General features: G+C 41.0%; 1 protein-coding gene across 9 annotated transcripts in view; it reads left to right on the plus strand.

Annotated features, from left to right (window-relative positions):
* The window catches only part of LOC126403917 (uncharacterized), a 52597-nt gene that overhangs the window by 15306 nt on the left and 18342 nt on the right, over positions 1-18949 (plus strand). The window contains exons 2-9 of one of the 9 annotated variants that reach the window (XR_007571376.1): positions 1826-1943; positions 2189-4037; positions 4165-4328; positions 4409-4629; positions 5573-5702; positions 5804-5904; positions 6266-6915; positions 6960-7474. The exons of 3 other annotated variants lie outside the window; for them this stretch is intronic. Coding sequence is in view for 1 of the 6 variants with exons in the window: in XM_050066743.1 (XP_049922700.1) it covers positions 14359-14522; positions 14602-14825 (388 nt within the window). In the remaining 5 variants the exon portion in view is untranslated. Of the gene's footprint in view, positions 1-1825; positions 1944-2188; positions 4038-4164; positions 4329-4408; positions 4630-5572; positions 5703-5803; positions 5905-6265; positions 6916-6959; positions 7728-14358; positions 14523-14601; positions 14826-18949 lie in introns of those variants that run through there. 5 more of the 9 variants (XR_007571377.1, XR_007571378.1, XR_007571375.1 and 2 more) reach the window with 5 other exon arrangements.

Consider the following 18949-nt stretch of genomic DNA (forward strand, 5'->3'; position numbering starts at 1 on the left):
AATATTGCTTCATTGGCATCCTCCCATGACCCTCTACCACTGTGCCAAATTTCACATGGATTGACCAAGTCAGTGAGGAGAAAAACGTGGAACAGAGACACAGACACACACACAGACAGAGTTTTCGTCATTATACTGTATAGTAACATAAGATAAGATACTATAAAAAAAGATCTTGGGATATGAAATACCTTTTGATGTCAAGGTCTTGTACTTTGGTGCAATACGGAAAGATGTAATTAATGGAAAAGATAAATATCTGTGTAAAATACTGTTAATTGCATGCAAAAAAAGCGATTACAAAGAACTGGTACTGGGGCGTCAGTAGCGTAGTGGATAGTGCCGGCGCCCCATGTATAGAGGTGATGCCTCGCTGCAGCAGTCGCGAGGTCAACTCCGGCTTGCAACCCTTTGCTGCATGTCGTCCCCCCACTCTCTCTCTCTCCCCCCCCCCCATTTCACACACTATCCTGTCCATTAAAAGCAAAACGCCCCAAAAATAATCTTTAAAAAAACAAAAACAAGGAACTGGTACAAATCTGAACCTCCAAGCCTTAAACAATGGATGGACATAATCAGGGACATCTTTCTCATGGAAAAGATTACTTTCTCTCTGAGGTCTAGAGGAGCAATATTCCTCAGCAAATGGGAGAAGTGGAATGTCTTTTTTTTTCCGAAAAAATGGACGCAGTTTCACAATGAATGTCTGAACAATGAAAGAACACTTAGCATGTGGACTTACGAACACTCAACTCGTGTGGCCCCACACAGTGTTTATGTTGTTTATGTTCTGTCTAAAAATACTTTAAATAAAAAGTTTAGATTTAAAAAAATAAAACAAACAAACGCTTGCCTTGGCCTTGTTTTGGCAAAGTTTTGCACACCTCCAACCTAGTTTCAGTACAACAGCAGGCCATTGATTAGGCTCCCTTAGGGCTCTGCAGGCACCCTTAAAATTGTTGTTTCTTATCGTACGTATCTCTGGATACTTTTTTACACTCCATACACCAGACTTCACCTTATAGTGTTGATGTTGTGTTTCATTCAGTCAGTGCATGCATGCAGCTTTGGCATGTGGAGCAATTTAAAGCATACCATGCCTGTCATGCGTTGTAAGGGATGCTCAACTATGATTGGACAACTGCTGTTTGGAGGAGGGGGTAAGCAAATTGTCAGTTTCCATCTCTGAGTTTTTTGGGGGTTTTTCAACCAGTATCATTTGAGAATTTTTTGAGGTTTCCCTTTATTTTGCAATTCATATATGCTAGAATAAACTCTTTTTTTTCAGGAGAGTTCATTCATTCATTGATCTTCTAACCGCTTCATCCTCTTGAGGGTCGCGGGGGGGCTGGAGCCTATCCCAGCTGACATTGGGCGAGAGGCAGGTTACACCCTGGACAGGTCGCCAGACTATCGCAGGGCTGACACATAGAGACAGACAACCATTCACACTCACATTCACAACTACAGACAATTTAGAGTCACCAGTTAACCTGCATGTCTTTGGACTGTGGGAGGAAGCCGGAGTGCCTGGAGAGAACCCACGCTGACACGGGGAGAACATGCAAACTCCGCACAGAAGGGCTCCCACACCCGGGATCGAACCGGGAACCCTCTTGCTGTGAGGCGACAGTGCTAACCACCACACCACCGTGCCGCCCTTTTCAGGAGAGTTGAGAGTTGAAAGTGATACAGGGCCTTAAGATGTCAACAAATTCAACAAAGCAATTCTTCATAATATATCAACACTGACCTGTTACATATACATGTTCATTTATTTAATATACAGTATACAATAATATGATATTTTTCTCTTTGTTTGCAGTGCTAAGGATGCAGCTCAAGTTGATGGGATGATGACATTTCCTGATCTCTTGGATGTGTTTACAAGTTTGCCAAGACCCGAGGGTGGAATTCACACTGCCATATACCCTGCTCACCGAGTATGTGTGTGTTCCCCATTGGCTAATATGTATATGTACTACTTCCTAACTACTGAAACAGGATTCCATGTCTCCACCATTAGATACTTGAAAAAGGTCCAAACATGAGTGAAGATGAGATAACTTAACTCATTAATAGTGGCCATTGTGACAGAACTGTTTTTGTAATAGCTCTATATTTGGTAGTCTTGTTTTGTTTGGCATGAAATGTTAATCAGTAACCTTATGTTGTTGTCTTCCAACAGATACCCTGAAGCAAAGAAATATATTTCATTACACAGTTACAAATGGAAGTCACCCCAAAAGAAACATGTTGCTCTCTCATGCAATGTATCATCAACAAGAACCTGGAGGAGCTCAAGAATTTACTAAAGGACAACAACATAAATGAAGTTTACCCATGCAGAGAGTGGAATGACTATATAACCCCACTGATCGCTGCTGTTGTCAATCACAATGAGGAAATTTGTATTCTCCTACTGCAAAAAGGTGCAGACCCAAACAAGGCATCGCAAAATGGCTTGACACCTTTGCATTATGTCTCACTATCAAAAGCACCCCTTGCTTTTGTGGAGAAACTGCTTGAAGCAAAAGCTAATCCAAATGGATGTGATCTCATCCAACGAAATTCTCTGACACCACTGCAAACTGCTGCCATCAGTGACAGGGATGATGTCATGAAAGTGCTCATATCTGCTGGTGCTCTGGTAACCATTTTACCTGTTACTGATCTTGAACATATTACTCACAATCAAAAAATGTCTCAGATGGTTCACCTTGCATTGAATGAAGATGAATTATGCTCCAACCTTGGACATTTTCTGGATATGGAAATTGCTGTGCGAGGGGGACCACCTGAGGATGTGTTCAAAACGTTTCACAGTCACATGCTGCTGGAGGATCCTCAGACCCATCTGACAATGATTGAAATGCTTTTTAATGTAAATGTGTCAGATGCAGAAAAATACCGCCAGGGAAGTATCAAATGGCTGAAGGACACTGGAAACCTGAACTCCTACATTGCAGGCGCTATCAGCCGCTTTCCAAACATTCATCAAGAACATGTACATTGGGCAGTTATTACTTTACATGCAGTTTTCCACACAGTGGAAGACATACCAAATGAGCAAGCATTAGATGTAGTTATCCAACTATTGAAACAGCTTGGCTCAAAAGAGGGACCTTATGTGAAGTTATATGAAGTTATTCTGCCAACACTACATGTGATAACACAGAAAACAAAAGGCACAGATGGCTGGGATCCCAACTTCATTAAGAATTTATGCCACACAGTTGCTGATTTTGTCTCTACAGACACAAATGCTATTACAGCGTCCATTTATGGCATATTTCTAAACTTACTTTCAGTTAATGCGGTTGACATCTTACATATGAGTAGTCAGAAAGATGTGAGCGAGGTGCGCAGACGTTTGAAAGAACATTTCAGCAAACAAACCTTGGAATGTGAAGATGGTACAGCCTTTACAGGATCTGAGAACACAACTGGCAAGCAAGGAAGTCCAAACGACCCAGTGGCTGCTCCTGTTGTACAATCTACTCAAACTGTGTCAGACCAATCAAACCTAGGACATCAAAAGCAACCACAGAGATGGTTTCCAATCAGCAAGAGGTGGAGAGGACAACTAGGAAAGCTTCTGAGTACCGATGAAAGCAAAGTCACCAGAGTTGGGAGCATGAGTTACGTGAATGATGCAGAGTTCCGCATAGCGAAGGGAAGTGATGGCACTGAAGTTTTCTTGGGGCTGAGAGATGACGGCACTGAAGTTGCTATTAAGAGAATGTCCAAATGCAACTATCAGGAGCTGAAGAATGAGGAAGGATTCCTGCGACTTCCAGAGCTGGATCATACATCTATTGTACAATACATTGACTTTGCAGAGGATGAGAACTTTGGATATCTTGGTCTTCAACTGTGTGAATACACCCTGGAAGAGTACATTGAATTGCCTTGGGGGGAAGTTTGTCCGTTTCTGAAGAATCTGGTGTATGAGGTCCTTGACAGTTTAAAGGTGCTTCACTGTCTAAATCCTCCAATTCTCCACCGGGATCTCAAACCACAGAATGTCTTGATCGGTAAGACAAGATAAAAATATCCAAACATGTAATTCATGAACTGAAATTCCAATAATATGAATTAAAATTTGTTTGATATGGCCTATAATTTTGTTCACTGAATCAATCCGCACCATTTGTTTTGCAGATGTTAAAGGAAGGGCAAGATTAGCTGATTTTGGCATAAGCAGACAGTTACTCATGGGACAAACAACTCTACGCACAAGCAGTGTAGGAACAAAATGCTGGATGGCCAAGGAGACTTTAGAAGGAAGACCTGACACACCATACAAGTGGAGCACTGACATACAGGTTAGTTTTCTGCTAAACAAATTTTATTCATGGTTTGGTGAAAAATCATTCACTAAATAAACTTCTATGCTACTTTTCAGGTGGCAGGGATGCTGGTTTATTATATCCTCTCTGGAGGACACCATCCTTTTGGTGACAACTTTAAATGTGAGTGCAACATTCATGAAGGGAACTACACTTTAGACCATGTGCAAGATGTGGTGGCAAAGGATCTCATCGAGTGGATGATCAATAAAGAACCACAAAGCCGACCTAAGGTGGAAGAATGCTTGAGTCACCCCTTCTTCTGGACCAATGACAGGTAGAGATATTTTTATTATGACCAATTCATTCACATTAATGAAACTGTTTTGCTTTTCTTCATGCATATGTTCAAGTTTTGTAGCTAATGTGGGGTTAACAAGACTTTGTGTTTAAAGCCAAGATACTGTAGCTCCTCTGTGAGGTTGTGCTTAGAGGCACAGAGGTGCTGTCAGCTTAAAAGTATCATCAGCATGCTGCACACACAATGGCAATGCTAACATGCTGATGCTAAGCAGGTTTAATGTTTACCATGGCCACCATCACCATAATCTGAAAGGTCTCCTTAATGTGTCATGTTATGAAGATAATGAGCTGGGGAACATAGGACCCTGGGAGCAAAGAACCATGGGAGAGTGCAGCAATGTCAGCTTTAGTTTTGTAAACAGTGTACATAAGTCTGACACCTGCCTTCAGAACCTAGAGAGGTGGGGGTATTGCACCAAGCAGAGTTACTCAGTTTGCCAGGTAATCTATAAAATAGCATGCAACAACTTGTCTGGACATTTGTTACTAAATCCCAATGATCAATACTGTAGACTAGTTTGGGGTTCAATTACACAAGAGAAGCAATTGCAAAATGAAAAAATTGCTTTCCCTTCATGGCCCAAAATTTTTTGTGGTTTCTAAAGTTAACTACACAAAAGTGGCAAAAAAAAAAAAAAAGTAAATAACTGTGTGAATCAATATACAAATATGAATTACCAGCAAACTACTGCAACTTGCTGTAAAACTACTAGTTTAATTACATATAGTTTATGACTCCCCAACACTGGAAATGATTTACCGAAAGTCAAGTTCTTTTTCTTCAATTGCTGTTATTTCCCAACACATTTCCATAGCATCTCAATATCACAATTTCTTATCAATGTTATATGAGAAGAGGGTTTACCTTGTTTATGTTTTGTCAAACATGTGCTCAAAATATACATTTCATTTTTCAGGAAAATTGAATACTTGAGAACTATTGGAAACAAGAAGGAGGTTAAAATGTATGAAAATGCTGACCAGAAACTGATCTCTCCATTGGAAGAATGTGCTAAAGCTGGATCCTTCCAACAGTGGAAAGATAAGGTGACTGCAAGAAAATAGCTTTATTCTTCATTTGGAACCCAACTAGTTTGTATTCCTGAGGTCCACTTCATTATCTGTAATTTTAACGGTTGACATTTCAGTTTCCCCAACTGTTGGTCCAGAAGATGGATGGAAAGAAGAAACCCTACCCTGAAAACACACTGGGATTACTGCGCTTCATACGCAACCTCCATGAGCACTAGTAAGTCAGTTTTGCAGTTGTAACTTTTCATTCCTCTGAGCTCCACAAACAAAATCCCATTCACCTTCATTGTATTGGGCTGGAGATAAAAGATTGGGCAGATAAAAGTCAGAAAATATGCTCCGAAGACTGAGCCTGACAAGTTGTAGTTGTTGGTGTTGTTGCCCCACTGTTTCACTGATACCTTGGTGTGAGTTTAATCATGATTCTGAATTAAATGTCCAGCTTTTTACCTCCTTTGATACCAAAAGAGATAAATTAGATTAGATCATGTTTGTCATTCAAATTAGATGTCTGTCAAATATTTGTAAGCCGGGTGTTCATTATTACTTTATGTTAAAATATTCCTTTTTGTTTGCAGTGAGGAAGATGCAGCCCAAGTTGATGTGATGAAGATATTTCCTGATCTCTTTGGATGTGTTTACAAGTTTGCCAAGACCCGAGGGTGGAATTCAGAGACACCCTTAAAGCAAATGTTTCAAAGAAAAGACATCACCACCAGCTTCACAAAGCTGTCCATAAGTCCTGAGGAACATCTGACTGTCCCAGTTCAAGAGTCTCTCCCCAGTGACTTGAAGTTAAGTTGAAATCCAAAAAGATCAAGAACTTCAAAATGACTTTAGAGTCTTATTAACAGTCAAAGGTTTGTATTAACAACAAGCAGTTCTGATGTCATATGGTCCTTTTTGTCAGTTATAGTGTATCGCCCATATGTCAAGGTTTTAGCAGCACAGGGCAACAAGACTACACAAAAAAAAACAAGTGTCATGGGTCTTTTTCACACTTGACATTATCAGACTCATTAAAGGAAACGCACAGTTGTAATAAATAACATTAACAAAGGCTACCCTCTGTTGAAGTGTCCCAGTAAGCCATGCCAATGTGACCAACACCAGGACCCTGAAACTGAAGCAGCTGAATGGAACTCAGCCATCATTCATTGTATTATTTACACCTGTGCTTTTTCTTCTGTGACGTGTCAAAATGTCTTTTGTGAAATAAGCCTGTAAGGTTTTGCATATCTATTGTACATAATAACTATTTTCCAAAGGAAGGTTTTGCATATCTATTGTACATAATAACTATTTTCCAAAGGTTATAAGATACTGTGCAGTCGTTTAGTTTTAAGGGACTTTCTTTTTACTTTTGACTTATTTTGAGGAATTGTTCTTGACCATTAATATCATTATTATCAATATTATTATGTTTGACTTTTTTTGTTTAGATTTTACTGCTGATATATGTTACCACTGTAGTTATGTTTAACATTTTACAGTTTAATGTTCTTTTATTCTTGCAGATTTCCATGATATTGCTACATTATATGGGGGTGGAAGAAAAGGAAATTTAATGAATTACAGCATCATATTTTATTTTGATTTCTTTCACAAATAACTGCTGGGACAGATAGTGTTTTGTGTCATTTTAGTTTCTTGAGATGTTCTTGACTGTCCCATTGGCCTTGTCTCATTGCCTTTCTGTCATGGCCTCTTAGAAGTGCCATTGTTTCAGAAAGATTGTAAAAGGAACAATGTTGAATGACAAGCTAAAAAATGTGTGTAAAACAAGGGTTGCAATTCCACTCCCTGTTTATCAAACAAATCTGAACAGATCTTTGCACTTACTTCAATTAAAGATGCAAAATGGTAATGGAATATACAAGCTTGACAGCATGCAGATTCTTGTGTATGATTTTGCTTTAAGCATACTGAATGTTACTCTCAAAGTATACTGTAAATCTAATCATAAGTATCAAAATAAATGTGTAAAGGTATGATTGTAGCAAGTGTTTTATCATTCATTGATCATTATGATATAGTGGGGAATTTCTTTACTGCACCAATAAATACTTTTATGTTGATGTGTCCAAGTATGTTAATTTGAAAGGGGTCACACATAATGATGAACCCACAGTAAATTCCAATGACTGCAGTCCCTCTCAGCTCATTTAAGTGTCTTTCAGCTTTTTGTTTTGGTCTTATGGGCAGCAACTTTACTGTTTTGGTTCAGTTTTGCTGCTCTCATCAACTCTGCCTGTTGATGAGAGCTATTTTCAGTGAAAAAGTTCTACAAAGCCACCGTACACTCACTGCTTACCCAGCATTGCAAATGAGTATTGTGATGAAAAAAAAAGCATAAATCAACAGGTCTATGGTTAGGCAGGGTGTGTTTGTGGCGATCAAGATGGCACCTTTCTCCACTGATGTTTCACTGAGTTGACCACCTCTCAAAGGCACAATATTGTTCAGCTTCACTCCGTTTGAAATCAACCCCAGTCCTACATTACCACCATAATATACACAGTGCTACTTTATACACTACCATAGGATGTGCATGTCTTTATTACAGAGTTACATGCTCCAGAATAAAACAGCTGATACCCTGCCAAGTTCAGCAGACTTCATATCCACATTGGATGTGCTGAGTTTGGCTGTGTTGGTTTGACTAACAGTTTCATCAGAATGTCACATCCGCCATCATAAACTAATATAGATTAAAGCTTCACCAATAAGGAGGAGTATGGTGTGTAACTGAGACGCCATATTCCCTCAGGAAATTTTGAGCGTCAGCCACTTCATTTCCAGCATTCTGGTGAGGTTTTATGCACCAATTTATGCTGGAAATGTCTTTATTTATGTGATGTAGGAGCCAAGTAAGTCATTTCACTCAGCAGACATTGGTTGTATTTACTATGTATATACACTGGGTGGTGCTGTTTTGGTATTTTGAGCTTGGTGTATAAAGGTAGGAAGGACGTTGTTGCTGCCAGGTGTTTTGACTCTGGGGGGGAAATGGTTTTTGACCGTTGTGGCACGGAACAATGTTGAACATGCTTAAAGTTGTGTGTTCGGTTTGGATGAAAGATAAAGAAATGGACATTTACTCATCCTGTGTTTGCTGGTATGAATACATTCGATGGTTGTTCTGTAACTGGAGCCTGCAGCTCGTTTTCTGAGCGCACAAACCAAGGAAGCCGTGGCATCAACCAAGGCAAGCGTGTCAGCCAGGTCAGGCCTGTTGACACATCGCAGTAGCTGCAAGTAATAGACTTAGCTCCTACTTCTAAAGCAAAGCAACATTCAGGCAATACAATTCAAAATATAAGATAGGGTATAGAATATAATACAGTAAGGCTCTCAGGCATTCTGTCTCCTGCAGATCAACTTTTCTTAGTTAATGTTATCTCTGCTGAGTCAACACGTGAAGGCTTCGTTTACTCTTCCAAACTACTTTGTGTCTTTTGTTTGGGAACAAGTTTTCTGTTCATGTTCAAAACTTTGTGTACCTTCAAAACATAGCACACATATCCCCACAACTGTATACTTGTACTTGAGACGTAAACCCTGTACCACTATATTTACCTAACAGCATGTTACTGGTTATGTTGCAGATTCAGATTATAACTCACAAAATGTAACAATTAAAACACAATACATGATTATTTAATAAACTTTCCAGCATTATGTAAGAATTAAAAGCTCCACCTTGAACAGACTTTATGGTAAGGTTCAATCAAACTCAGGTTTGTTTGCCCCCTGAGTGTGGTTCGTTTGGGCAGGTGTGAAGACAGCAATCGCACCATGTGCACCAAAACAACCAGACTGAGACCTTCTTGAAGAGGTAGTCTCGGTCCAGTTACAAACAAACTCTGGTGCGGTTTGAGAACGTGCTCCAACCTTGATCTGAACCAACTGCAGTCACATGACACATTGTTTGGGTTAAACATGAGCATGTTACAGTCCTGGAGGATTATTAATGTGCGCCTCCTCCTGTACTGCCTTAATATGCACATTCAGCACATCCAATGCATCAAAACATTGTTTTCTAGTTGGAGCCGCGCCTCGTTTTCAAACTGTATGGTTTGACTAAAATGAACAATGACAGCAATATAGTCCACGATGACCAGCGCTAAAATCAACCTGCGTAGTTGTCCCTCCATTGTGACATTAGAAAGTGTCACATTTATCTTGCAATAGTACTCTTCTTCATTTTTTTTTTTTTACTTCCCAAGTGGAAATTCTGACCAATCAAGAGCAGCTTTCAAGGCATTTGATGCTTGTAAATATTGCCGTGAAAAGACGAAGCAACTCTGGGCAATTATGCAACTTTGTCACAAACTGGATCTCTGATTTGGACCAAAGCAAGTGAACTCTAGGTCTGAAAGCAGCCTAAGTAAATTAAAACACACTGTAATAATGAAACCTCTCCTTTAACTTTTGCTGTGTGCTATTAAGAGTTTTACGTAAGAAGAAAGTTTTGAGTAGGCCTACTTCTAGCTGCTAATAGCCTACCAACATTCTCAGTTAGAGAAAGGGGGGGAAATAAAGCAAGGCACTTTGCTTGGGGCCCCAGGCCCCCAAAACACTAAATCCGTCCCTGGTGGTAAGGATAATTAAGGCACAGTAAAGAGCAGCTGACGACAGGAGAACGATGCGTCCCCGTAATAGTAAAGAATCCCATTTAAAGTCTGACTAAAACTGAAACTAAAACAAAGTCTAAAGAAGTCACTTTTCACAACTGAATGTTTCACTGTTAATTCAGACACTGAGGTACTGTGTGGAGAGGCTTCACTGTGTTTGTCTGCCTCTTTCATACGCTGCGTGACCGGGCACTGTTCTGATCAATTGATCAGCAATCAGGGAGGTCCAGAAATGTTTTGGCAAAACTTTTTCTTCCCCTGACCGAATAATGCATTTGCTTCACTTGTTCCACTGCTCAGGCGCCTATGAACCGTGCGTCACATTATTGCTGTGGTGATACAGTACCCTCTTGAGACTGTGTGAAAGGCACACAGTCCAGTTTGAGACTCTGTCAGGACGAGGGAAGGTTTAAGCCGCTGTGCGCTGCTCTTCATCTGAGGTGGAATACCAAAACCTACTGAAAACACTTCTGATCAGATATGATACAGGATCATCCCGTATTGAATACTGAATCAGTGGCCTACATGATGCGGTCTGTCCAGTATTTTCATGTACAGAACAGTTAGACTGAGAAAAATCTGAACCAGTTTGTTCACATATTGGTTGGATCAATTCTGTCCTCCCAAGATATATGCAAACCTACGTAACAGCTGAAGGCACTGAGATGAACATTTCAACATTGGTATCAGCTTCGATCTTTTCGCATTTGGAATTTGGTGACTGGATCATCAGTCAGCAATGTTTAGAGGGACTTCTGGAATAAAATCAGCCTGTAAAAAATAGAAGTGCAGGAGCATGTCTCGCAGGTGTTTCCTGCTGAAGCCCAACCCATTTCCCCTCGCAACCATTTTGAAACCACCAAAACGTCAGGGGAGGAGCGGGAAACAGAGACAGAGGCAGAGTCGGAGACAAGCGGACACCCCACGTCGACATTGTAAGTGTCTTACAATCCTTTAACATTTACCTTAACATTTTATTTTAAAATAATCTGCTGTAAACATTCAAAGTTAAGTTCTGGTTTCCAGCCTGAATGATGAAGTTCAAAGTCAGTTCAAAGCAGGAAATAGGGAAGTGAGACAGAGAGAAAGAGCTGTTAAAGAATGAAGCAGAAAGAAAGCCTCCCTAACTGAAGATACGCTCAGCTTCATTTATGTCCCAGTGAAATCATTACTTAACCTGTTACTTTTCTCAGCAAAAACAGCAAAAGAAGAGTTTTCAAGTTGTAGAATGAAATTATTTTGCTTTTTGTTTCACAGCCTTGGTGATGAATGTCACCCTTGTACTATATGGGTCCATGTCATTGGTCCGACAGCCCATTGGTCCGACATCCCATTAGTCCGACGGTCCGCGGTGCTGAACGGCTCCCGGCGGGCGTATTTTTTCTACCTTGATGGTGCGCCGCGACCGGCTCTGGGTCAGCTGGGAAAGGCTTGAGGCGAAGCAGGCTCACGTCTTATGTGTTTGTCACTTTCTTTTTCATTTTAACCCACACCATGATCTTTTCCTGACCCTAACCAAGTGGTTTTTGTGCCTAAACCTAACCAGACCTTAACCACAGGGCATCATAATGATTTCGGAACAACGAGACTTCGGAACAATAGGTTTAATATGGTCGGAACAATGGGATGTCGGACCAATGGGCTGTCAGACCAATGGGCAGTTCCTGTACTATATGTAGCCATGTGGATAGTTTGTGATTTAGTTGCTCTCAGGCTTGTATTATTCACCATCTGTACCCACCCAGAAACAGTGATGGTAATTAGGATTTTGTGAAATGGAGTACTGAAGTACTGAAAAATTACACTTGAAAATGAAATGAATATATGAACCTGTAATTCTTTTTGCTGCTTGTCAAAAGTTTAAAATGGCACCAAATGCAACAGTAACGTTATAAATTTGTCTTTTTTTACAGTTCCTCTGAAGCAAAGAAATGAGTATCTTTCAAATTCCACCTTTCCATCTTACCACTGTCCCATTCCCCCCAACAGAAACGCATCCCATAATACAGTATATTATCAACAACAACCCCAAGAAGCTCAAAAAATTACTTAAGGACAACAACATTAATGACGTTTACCCATGCAGAGAGCTTAATGACTATATAACCCCGTTGATTGCTGCTGTTGTAAATCAGAGGGAGGACATCTGTGCATTTCTTTTGCAACAAGGTGCAGACCCAAACAAGGCTTCCCAAAGAGGTTTTACACCTTTGCATTATGTCTCACTATCAAAAGCATCACTCCTTTTTGTGGAGAAACTGCTTGAAGCAAAAGCTAATCCAAATGGAGGGAACCTCATACAGCTACTCACACCACTGCAAACTGCTGCCATCAGTGACCGGGATGATGTCGTGAAAGTGCTCATATCTGCCGGTGCATCGATACAATTGTTGCCTTTCATTGATCCTGAACATAATATTCACAATGAAAAAATATCTCAGATGGTTCATAAACTTGCATTGAATGGAGATAGGTTTTGCTCCAAGATGAGGTATTTTTTGGATGTGGAAATTGCTGTGCGACGGGACCCGCTTGAAGAAGTGTTCAAAAGTTTTCACAGTCACATGCTGCTGGAGGATCCTCAGACCCATCTGACCATGACTGAAATACTTTTTAATGTAACTGGGCCAAATGCAGAAAAATACCGCCAGGCAAGTATTAAATGGCTGAAGGACACTGGAAACCTGAACTCCTACATTGCAGGTGCAGTCAGTCGTTTCCCAAACATTCACCAGGATCATGTAGTTTACATAATTGCCAGTTCACATACAGTTTTCTGCACAATGGAAGACATACCAAATGAGCAGGCTTTGGCTATAATCCCCCATCTACTGAAACAGCTTGGCTTAAAAGAGAGACTTGTGATGATATGTGATGTTATTCTGCAAACACTTTATGTCATAACACAGAAGACAAAAGACACAAATGGCTGGGATCCCAACTTTGTTGAGAAGTTATGCCAAACAGTTGCTCCTTTTATAAAGGACCAGCACTCCTCTGACACCAGAGTCTTCACATACGGCATATTTGCAAACTTACTGTCAGTTAAATATGTGGCCAACATCTTTCCATCAGTGGGGATAACTTCAGTACCTGAGGACATACTGACAACTGCAGACATGAAAATGAACGACAAGCTGAAAGAAGTGCTCAGGCGACTGAAAGATCATTTCAGCAAAGCAAACTCAGAATGTGAAGACTCTAAAGCATCACCTGGATCCAAGAGAAAGAAGACAAAGAAGGAAAAGTCAGAAAAGCAAGAAAAACCAATCAATGAAGTTTGCACTGCCACAGCTGGTCTTACAGCAGCTCCTGTCATGGAGTCAACTTTAAATATGCAGCCATTCCACATCAGCACCACCATGTCATCAATAAAACACAAATGGCTACAAATCAGCAAGAGGTGGAGAGGACAACTAGAAAAGCTTCTGAGCACTGATGACAGTAAAGTCACCAGAGTTGGCAGCATGAGTTATGTGAACGATGCAGAGTTCCGCATAGCGAAGGGAAGTGATGGTACTGAAGTTTTCTTGGGGCTGAGAGATGACGGCACTGAAGTTGCTATTAAGAGAATGTCCAAATGCAACTATCAGGAGCTGAAGAATGAGGAAGGATTACTGCGACTTCCAGAGCTGGATCATCCATCTATTGTACGATACATTGACTTTGCAGAGGATGAAAACTCTATTGTACGATACATTGACTTTGCAGAGGATGAAAACTTTGGATATCTTGGTCTTCAGCTGTGTGAATACACCCTGGAAGAATACATTCAAAAAAGAGATGGTGGTCTGCTGATAAAGAAACTTGTTCATGAGGTTCTTGAGAGTTTAAAGGTGCTTCATTGTCAAAGTCCTCCAATTCTCCACCGGGATCTCAAACCACAGAATGTTTTGATTGGTAAGACAAGTTCAAAATATACTGAAATGATGGAATTTAACCACAAAAAATACAAACTCAACAAAATATTTCAATTTATTTTGTTCACTATATTATATTGTTTACTGATTTAATCTACAACATATGTTCTGCAGATGTTAACAGAAGGGCAAGATTAGCTGATTTTGGCATAAGCAGACGGTTACCCATGGGACAAACAACTCTACGCACAGGCAGTGCAGGAACAAAATGCTGGATGGCCAAGGAGACTTTAGAAGGAAGACCTGACACACCATACAAGTGGAGCACTGACATACAGGTTAGTTTTCTGCTACATAAATTTTCTTGATGGTTTGGTGAAAAATCATTCAGTAATTCAACTTCTATGCTACTTTCAGGTGGCAGGGATGCTGGTTTATTATATCCTCTCTGGGGGACACCATCCTTTTGGTGACATACCCTTTAAATGTGAGTACAACATTCATGAAGGGAACTACACTTTAGACCATGTGCAAGATGTGGTGGCAAAGGATCTCATCGAGTGGATGATCAATAAAGAACCAAAGAGCAGACCTAAGGTGGAAGAATGCTTGAGTCACCCCTACTTCTGGACCGATGACAGGTAGAGATACTTTTATTATGACCAATTCATTCAGGTTAATGAAACTGTTTTGCTTTTCATGTTCAAGTTTTGTAGCTAACGTGGGGTTAACAAGACTTTGTGTTTAAAGCCAAGATACTATAGCGCCTCTGTGAGGTTGTGCTTAGAGGCACAGAGGAGCTGTCAGCTATAAAGTATCATCAGCAATCTGCACACACAATGGCAATGCTAAAATGCTGATGCTAAGCAGGTATAATGTTTACCATGGTCACCATCACCAAAACAAACGCGTTTCAGCGTAAAGCCATCATCAACGGTGATGATGGCTTTACGCTGAAACGCGTTTGTCACTCACTGATTCATCTTCTTTGTGGACAGAAAACGAACACATGAACACATGTGGACACAGAGAGAGAGAGAGAGAGACCGAGAGAGAGAGAGCCCGAGACAAAGGCGGGTGTGGTGATCAACGCCTGACCAGGGCAGCCCCCTCACTCTGACATCTCTCCACATTGTGCATGTATAGGTCCTGTTTGTGCATGTCTGTGTCTTTCACACCTGTGTGTTAACATGTGTGTTAATGACAACAAGAGTGAAAAAATTGACTTTCCCCTCAGGGGGATTAATAAAGTATATTAAAAAATAACTCAATAGCCCCTTTTCCACCAGCATTTCCAAGAACTTTTATTACCCGGAATTTGTTTACCTGGGTAAAATAATTCCCGGTAATCTGTGTGGTTTGCTCTGCAAGTTCCGGAAAATGTATTCAAATTAGCGTGATGACATAGATGAATGGGCCTGTGCCCTGTATTTGGCTCCGCCAGCTTGGCTGGTTACATGCTGGTCGAGATTTGGGGCCGGTTTTCTCAGCCAGCAGCTAAGTTTAAAAGTATTTTAAGATAAGTGTCAAACTAAGTTAGTCAACATACAGACAGCTGTCATGTGAGCTTATTAGTAGCAATTCGCTATCAGCAGAGCTAGCATGCTGTCCTTGTGTAAGACATAATGTTAGTGTCGGTGGATGAGAGACTGTGGACGGAGCATATAGAATATCGCTGTCTACATGTTTACATGTTCATGCCTGCTGAACACATGCATTGATAAAGTATTGGCTTCTTACCCACTAACGTTTAACGTCACCTACAGTAATGAGTCTAGCTGCGGTAAACTCGAGTCATTTTCCAGTTATCGTCACTTTGTTTCCACCGCGGCCGCTCGGCTGTTCACTGGTTACTGTGTGGCGTCAGCGTGTGTGTGTGGATGTGTGTGTGTATGTGGAGGAGATTGGCGCCGGCACAAAAGAACCGATACCGTTAGCGCTTATCAATACTACGGTCTCTGATAATTTAGCCCCGGAGCTAATTTAGTACCGGGTGTTGGCACCCATCCTTAATCATAACACAAATGAAGTGAAGCTTTTAGAAATGAAATAAAGTCTGCAGGGGCTGCCCGTACCAGGAAATTTGGAACGCTACAAGTGTGTGTTCCACCGATTCTTCAGCAAGCAGCCCCGCCTCTCAAGAATTCTGGGTAATCTGAAAAGTCCTACACCCCTACTAGGTACTTTTTCCAGGGTAAATTTGGGGTTGAGGGAAAGTTTTTCACCTGGGTAATTTCAGTGGAAACGCGCATAAGTTTTTCAAAATTCCGGGTAATTGATAGAAGTTCCTGCGATGGAAAAGGGGCTAATGACAACATTAAGTCACATACAACAAGTTAAACAGTCTTGCTTAGCCTGTAAAGTTGTGATAAAGCTATGCCCAGTTGTTACGTTACCAATCCTTGAACGGATGGAAGAAAGAGTCGTTTTATGGTGTGCTGCTTTGTTAGCTGGTAGAGGAAGGCGGGAAAGAGCTGTGGTTCCAACTGCAGTCTTTGTTGTGTCCTTTGTTCCAAAGGTGAAACTCTGAGGAAGCTGGTCGCTCAGGGTCTTTGCAAAGTTAGACGCTGTGTGCTAACTCAACTTGGTTCTCCTTGCTGCTCGAAAGTTAGTTACAAACCTTGTGCTTGCAAATCTAACTTCTCTGGTTTAGGTTTGCCTCTGCCTTGAGTGTGGGCAAGTCATGGTCCAGGAGAAAGAGAGTCTGTGAGCAATTGCCCTCCTTTTAGTGGTTTGGGGCAATGGCCTCTGAGTTGGTCAGAGGTGGTGTGTGCTGCTCGGCATGTCATGAGCAAGAGAGCATCTGGGCTTTTCCAGGCCCAGCAGAGAAGAGATGTAAGAGAAAGACTGTCTGAAGGGAGCAGACCTTCTACAGATGCTTGTGACATCACAGAGTCACATGTCACTGTAAAAGTCCTGTCCAATCAAGTTTTGAGACTTGTGTCTCACTGAGGTGTGAGATGACCTCCTGTAGAGATGAGTGTCAAATAGCTTTCAACAGGCCTGTTTCCACTGAAGAAGTTCCTGGTACTATTTGGGGGGCGCTTGGCCCTCTCAACTGCCGTGTCTCCACTGAGAGAGCGGAGTAGGAAGAAGTTTCCTGTAAAGTTACAGGCTCTGGATGTGACATAATCGTTGCTCGACCATTTTGTCCGGGGCGACGTAGGGACAGCGTTAGCTGTTAGCCGATAGCGGTGTCTGTAATAACTGACTACGTGGCCCGTGAAAAAAATATTTTTTCCAGCGGATGTCTTAGTTACAACATGAGTAGTACATGAGGAGTAGTTTCATGTCGTATTTGACAACGGGAGGCTTTTAACAGATGAAGTCCTGATGTTAGCTTTGCTGCTGCTGTTAGCTGTCTCTGTCACCTGCAGCCACTGGTGCTTTCATTTCACATTTTGCCACATTTAGCTTCAAACAATGTTTAAAAAAGTGTTGTGAATTTTTTAACGTCACCTTTTACCACATTTACAGCAATATTTGTTAACTTAGAAATATATTAAATAGTTAAATCTAAATATTAACTGTGGCACCTAAATGTTAAATGTTAAATCTAAATATTAAATCTAAATCTAAATCTAAATGTTAAATCTAAATGCTAAATCTAAATCCAAATATTAAATCTTAAATCTAAATGTTCTGGGTGAAACTAAATATTTAGTTAATATGCAAATTCACACTGCCGGTCACCGGAAGTACCAAAATAAAAGCTCGAGATGGTCAGACTGTGTTTATAATATCAAATAACGTATTAAAACCAACTTATCTGGGGAAATGAACACTTGAACATACATTAGCGTGATAATAGCTACCTAAAATAACAAAAAACATGTTCTGAGAAATTTTATTTGATGTGTACTTTGAGTTGTTAGTGTCCCTTCGGAGGGAATCGCCTCGTTGTTTACAAATACTTCCGGGTAGAAAACCAGCAGAGTTTAGCTACATATATATATGTATATGTATGTATGTATGTATGTATGTGTATATATATATATAGATATATAGATATATAGATATATGTATGTATGTATTTAAGGGACGGCAGTAGCTTAGTCCATAGGGACTTGGGTTGGGAACCGGAGGGTCGTCTGTTCAAGTCCCTTGGGTTGGGAACCGGAGGGTCGTCTGTTCAAGTCCCCATCCGGACCAAAAAATGTGGAGCGTGGACTGGTAGCTGGAGAGGTGCCAGTTCACCTCCTGGGCACTGCCAAGGTGCCCCTGAGCAAGGCACCGAACCCCCCAACTGCTCGGAGCACCTGTCATGGTGCTAGAGAGACCTACTCCTGAAAAACCCGTGCGCAAGACTTTTTGTCCCTACGAGGCCACTGTCATTTACCCGAGGCCACCGTCATTTACCCGACGACATTTTACACACTGGCCCTTAAAGCCAGACAAAAAGCCTTGCGCACAAGTTTTTCAGGAGTAGGTCTATCTAGCGACAAGGTGAATATTTATTTAGAAATCTAAACCATGTTACGATATTGTAATGAATCCCTCACGAGCAGGAGACCAGAGGAGCGTTAGTGAAAAAGGCCTGTTTATTTGAGCACTCCAAAAACTCCGGTAACACTCCAGGGGGTAAAAGACTCCGTCCCAAACTCTGACTCTTCTAGCATAACAGACACACTTCATACATACATACTCGTTTACCATACCGAGTGGGGACCCCCTCCCCTCTCTGCTCAATCTCCAGCCTGCACACTGACTGACAGCGTAGCCGGTAAACAGAGCTCAGCTGTTTATTTAGCCTAGCAATATCTCC

Source organism: Epinephelus moara, chromosome 17, assembly GCF_006386435.1.
Source record: "Epinephelus moara isolate mb chromosome 17, YSFRI_EMoa_1.0, whole genome shotgun sequence".
In the NCBI taxonomy this organism is placed as follows: domain Eukaryota; kingdom Metazoa; phylum Chordata; class Actinopteri; order Perciformes; family Serranidae; genus Epinephelus; species Epinephelus moara.